We start from the raw sequence: 5,792 nt of genomic DNA, 5'->3' as shown, positions 1-5,792 counted from the left end.
ATTTTCATCATTTTCCACACATTCAACAATAAATATTGAGCACAAATAATTCAACAATCAACATGTCAGACCATTTTATTTTGATGACTAACCACCTAAGATCAAGTCCTCACATACCTGAACTTGGATTCTTATTATTTCGAAAAGGAAAAAATGGTGTATAGCCCTTTCCTACAACTTTCCTTCCATAATGATAATAATGATAAATTATCAAAACACAAAAATCAATTCGATATTACTAGATTCTTCATGAAATATTTTATAATATATAGTCATTTTATATGGAATGACATTATGTTTAAATATCTCAAGGTATAACTTTAAAGACCATGCAAACGTCATAAACTATTTAAATTGAGAATATATCATAATACAGCAAAAGAACAAGTTGCTTGGCCTCTGTGTCATCTCAGAAGGGAACATATGCATGAAGGTGAGATCCGATGCATGCTGGAAAAGGTTGTTCTCTCAGTTGGATTTAAACATCAATATATTCCATAAGAGTTTATAAGCATGAAATACGAGGTAGAAAAACACATTGCAAGGTCACAAGGTGCATGTGTTGGACTGTTCCATAGTGGTGGTGAGATTTGTAAGACAAGAGTTTGATCCCATTCTACCGTTGCTTTGCACTAGGCATATTTAATGATGAGGTACATGCTAATTAGTAATAGGACATTTTATCAAATGGACATAGTAAAATGGGTCATATTAGATATGTCAATGTAAATAAGTAAAGTAAAACATGAATTTTATGAAGTAACCCTAGAAGGCATGCGTTTTTTCTGGGAAAGGGTCCTATTCTCTTGAAAGGAGCATCTCACTCCTTCAAGCTGTCCAAAAAAGAAACATCTCACCCCTTCGTCGCTACACCTCCGACTATCGGCATTAACTTCTTTTCCATGTTGAAATTAGTCTAGTAAATCCTCACCCATAGTTACAACGGCTTTCTCTTAATAAACATGTTTATTTCCGTGAAGGAGTGACACATGCTGGTGACATGTAGATGAAGCACCGTTTTTGCGACGGATTCTTTGTTGATTCCTTATTTCCCTGCACATCTCACTGGAAGAGAAAAAAATATGCATCTTGTGTGTGTCATCACGCCGCCAAGTCTAGAGGCAAGGAAGTAATGGAAACCCTGTCCCTGGCCTTCGAAGCCTACCAAATTAAGCAAAAACATGGATAAAAATAATGGGTCATCCATGCAGTAAGCTTAGTTCTAAGCCAAGAAAACAGATAATACTTGGTGGTCTTACTTCTCTGTTCCAGTTAGTGCGAAGAGTAATGGACATGAACAACACCGTCTGCACGACAAGTGCGCAGGTTATTCCCATCCATAGCCCCTGACATATTTTAGATCGAGGTTTCATCATGTCCAGTGAGAAATACTACAAGTGAAACTATAAACTTTTTAAGTACTCCCTCCGTTCGGAATTACTCGTCCAAGAAATAAATGTATCTAGATGTATTTTAGTTGTAGATACATCCATTTTTGTGACAAGTAATTCCGAAGGGAGGGAGTAGAACGAATGGAGTAATAAAATAGCACTAGTGATTACTTACCACTCCACCAAGATGGTAGATAAAGGCAAAACATAGAGCCGCTGGGATGCCCACAAGGTAGTACGCACTGAGATTGACATAGGAACCAATACTTTGAAGGCCACAGCCCCTAACAACGCCTGTAAAAATATGCCAATTTATAACCATATATTTTCAGCACGTACCAAAACAAAAACTACAGGCTCCTCCATATAATTTGGTTTCGGTGAATTTGCAACATCTCATTTGTATTTACCTACCTGAAAGAACACACTGCATGTCATCAAACAAGAATGCCACGGCAATAATCGGCATAATTCTAGAGATATACTCCACCACTTCCTTGTCGTTGCTGTATGCATACCCCCATAGATTGCGCACCAAAACAATTGCAAGAGCAACCGATACGCTTGACGCAATTCCTAGGACCATGATCACCTGGGTCGCCGAACGGGCAGCATCCGGTCGTCCAGCACCTAATTCATTCGATACACGGGTGCTACATACACACGTAATTCAAGGATACATATCAGTTTCCAGCTTTGTACGTAGTTGCCACAAGTATCTATATATCAATAGCATCGGCAAGGTACGAGTTCATTCTGACCTTATAGCTGCACTAAGCCCATACGGGACCCTGAATACCAGTGAGATAGTATTTACACTGCAGGAAATTCAACCGCATGTTACTATAAAAAAAATAAAAAATATATCCAAACCAAGTACAGATTTTGAAAGGAAAGGAAATTCACCTAATTGATAGTACAGATGCCTCGAGCTTAGGATTTGGCAGAAATCCGGAAGCAAGTATTAGGAGCTCAAACGACCACCACTCCCAGCTGTTTGTGTAAATATGCATGTTTATGTTGGATGAAATTAATTAAACCGGTCAACTAGAGATGGAAAATCTGCACATGAACTGCATCATATGGAACTCAAACTCACCAAACCATAAGGGCTGATGGGATGGCAAGCCTCAAGAAACTGAGGATGTCGCGGAATGCCTCCGTTGACAGCCCCGTCCAAGTGCTCCTACAAGATGGGGAGAGCCTGATGTAAAGAGCCAAAATGGACACATTGGTGAGGTAGGAGATTGTATTGGCCAAGGCAGCACCCTTGTTGCCCAGGCCAAGCTTGTAGACCAGCAGCCAGCACACCAAGATATGGTTGAGCGCCGTGACGCCCGAGCTCAGCATCACCGGGAGGACCATGTTCTGTGTCTGTAGGAACCGGACATGGCACTGCAGCAGACCATAGATAAACAGCGAAGGAATCATCCACCGGATGTAGCTCCCTGCTTCCATGGCAATCTCAGGGTCCTGTCCAAACAACAGAAGAATCTGGCCAGTGTATCCCCAGATTACGGCAACCACGGCGCTCACCGGAGTGAGCACAAGGATTGCCCTCTGCTTGTAGATGCCAAGAAGATGGTGTTGCTTTGCTCCAAAGGCTTGCCCACACAGCGTGTCCAAGCTGCTCGACATGCCGGACTGAAACTCAATGCAAGCATTCAAGTTGATTATGATGCCCAGGAGGTCCAACTAAATAGGCGCATCGATCAATGGAGAAGGGGGGAAATTGTCATACCAACAAGCTGAATCCAGTTACACCGGCGAAGGAGGTTGCGATGGAGGCACTCGAGAGAGCAAGTTCGCCGAGATGACCCACAAACATGACCGATATCATTTGGACCACATCCTGTAGGAGGCTTCCGACGATGAGAGGCCCGGCAAGGTACAACTGCTTCTTCACCTCAATCACTACCAGGCTCTCCTCTCCTGTCTTGTCAACAAGGGGCTCCTCCATGCTTGAAAGTTGAAACTAGCGAAATGAAGGGATATTTAACATGTACTATGTTTGAGCATGAATGGAACCTTTTCAGAGAACATCAGTCAAGTGGGCTAAAAGAATCTCTATTTGAGACAAAATGAGGCAGCCAAGTAAGTGGACTAAAAGAATCTCTATGAGAGACAAAGGAGGCAGCCAAGTTGAAACGACTGATGGAATAACTTTACTATCCGACAAACTATAGTGAGGTGGACAATTAACAATACATGCTTGAACAGAACAAGATTACCATTTAACAATAGATTCTCTTCTTGCTAAATTTAAGGGCACGTAGATGTGCAATACTAATCAGCATGATGAAAGTTAGAAGCACATTTGCCAAGTTAATGAAACCTTTTTGCCCACTTGCCGTCACTGACATACCTTTTGAACACATCAATAATGATACCTATCTACAAAATTCGTTCTATTTTTATTTTGGCGTGTCTGACCAACTCACGTGCTCTGAGAAGGGCATTTTCAAAGATCCAAGGCCATTAGCGAATCAATTGATTAGTACCCGCAAAATTAAAAACTCATAGTGGCATCTTGATTCCATTGGAGTTAGGTGGATCTTCAAAACCAGACACCGCTGAGTGTCAAAGAAAAAACATGCAACTCTTTTCTTATAGAGAGAAGTGCACATTTCAATCCTCAACTTATACCCTAGTTTAATTTATAGCCCTCAGTTTAAAACGGGCTAGGACGCACACCCCAACTACTGATACTGCTAAAATTACCCTCGCGAGACAATGAGAAGGTGCCTAAAAGTAAAACAAGTCAAATGCCTGAATCATCCTGCCACTGTGAATCAAGACTGAACATCCATATACAGTAACAATCACTCTTATCATCTATAATTAATTAACATGCACCAGCATTTGTTCTTTATGCCACAAGAACTGGTTACATTGATCAAGGCATAATCTACACTACTATACAGGCTCTGATGCAGTGTCCAAATTCAAGCTCATATTTTTCGTTTTTAAACAATCATCTTAAGGATATAATGTCTTCAATAATATTAGCAAGCATAGCATCCAAACTGCCTCCCCGTGTTACAATTATGTACTTCATGCCTAACAGGTAACATCATTCGACAACACAATTGATACATGCTGACCATCTGAGTATACCCATTTCATTTATGTTTTGCTACATTGTAAAGCCCTTGAAGAGAAGCAACAAGACAGCTATCATTCACCAGAATCAACAAGACAGCTTCATCGTGCAATTCTTTTGGAAAAAGAGAAGAAACTAACGACTGTTAGCATTCACCTGCGTGTTGTAAGCTGTGTAAACCTGTTGTAATATGATCTTGCTAAAACCTGGAAGGTGCCCATGTGTTGGTGCACCGTGGGTGAATGAGGTGATGGTTAACTGAATCTGTTGCTGCCATCAATTCACGTAGTGAGTGTACTGACTGTGTACCCAAGTACTGTAGTAGAGTGTGGGCTGTACGCATACATTGGTATGGCCACAGTGGTGTCGGTTTCTGTAAGTGGACATCAAAAGAGCAGAGCCGGCGTGTTCGCTGGTTCAGTGAGAAAAATGAAAGGCATTCGTTGCCTGGTAAACTAACCTGTGTGTGCTGCTCTGCTCCTCCTCTGTTTTTCGCTTGTATCCATTTGCTTGAACAACTTGCGTCGTTCACTGGGAACAAGGTGAGAGAGAGAGAGAGGCCTTTGCCAACACAGCTCTAAGAATGTATTTCTCAGGCCTGCAGGTCCACCGAAAATTCTACATACAGAAGCAAAAAGACAGCATATTTTGTATTCAGTTTTTTTACATGAAGAGGAAAAAAAGTGAGCCCTTGAAGGCATAAAGTCTTTTTTTAAAAGCCTTTTGCTTAAAGTGTTGTAAGCTTTGATTTCTGCTCGGAAATTTGGGTATATCCTTGTTTAATCAAGCTCTGTTAACTTCCCCAACTCACTAATTTCAAATCCTACACTCTTTTTCTTCACACAGAACCTTTTCAGCACTTGTAAAGAATAGGGCGACACTACTAGGGAAAACCTTATACACAGAATCTTACCAGTAGCGCTTGTTAAAATGAGGCGCTACTGCTACTTATCAGTAGCGCGTCGGCTAAAACCGTGCTACTGTTACCCCCTTAGCAGTAGCGCGGCAGGAATAAAACGCGCTACTACTATAATTGCCACACCGTTCTCGACATGCTAGGTATAGTAGTAGCGCCCTTCTAGAAACGGTGCTACTACTACGGATTTTAGCAGCAACGCGTTTTTCCTCCCCACGCTACTGTTAAAGCTATTTTCACCTAACCCCCGCGCGGCCTGATTCCCTCTCCTCTGTTTCCTCCCCCAATTCCCCACTCTCTCTTCTCCCCCTCGTCGCCTCCGCCTCGCCGCCGTCTCCCCCGACCCCGCCTCGCCGCCGTCTCCCCCAACCCCGCCTCGTCG

At 42.2% G+C, this 5,792-nt stretch overlaps 1 protein-coding gene across 1 annotated transcript; it reads right to left on the bottom strand.

Annotated features, from left to right (window-relative positions):
* Nucleotides 1-724: 724 nt before the first annotated feature.
* Nucleotides 725-3,361, bottom strand: LOC119339835 (protein DETOXIFICATION 16-like). The gene is made up of 8 exons (XM_037611732.1): nt 3,133-3,361; nt 2,491-3,035; nt 2,298-2,384; nt 2,153-2,209; nt 1,806-2,044; nt 1,567-1,685; nt 1,260-1,346; nt 725-1,161 (listed from the first exon to the last, which is right to left on the bottom strand). Exons 1-8 carry the CDS (start codon nt 3,349-3,351, stop codon nt 1,102-1,104), a joined length of 1,413 nt encoding a protein of 470 aa, XP_037467629.1. The 5' UTR covers nt 3,352-3,361; the 3' UTR covers nt 725-1,101.
* Nucleotides 3,362-5,792: the final 2,431 nt, after the last annotated feature.

This window comes from Triticum dicoccoides, chromosome 7B (assembly GCF_002162155.2).
Source record: "Triticum dicoccoides isolate Atlit2015 ecotype Zavitan chromosome 7B, WEW_v2.0, whole genome shotgun sequence".
Classification (NCBI taxonomy): Eukaryota; Viridiplantae; Streptophyta; class Magnoliopsida; order Poales; family Poaceae; genus Triticum; species Triticum dicoccoides.
This window is presented reverse-complemented; position numbering and strand designations above follow the sequence as displayed.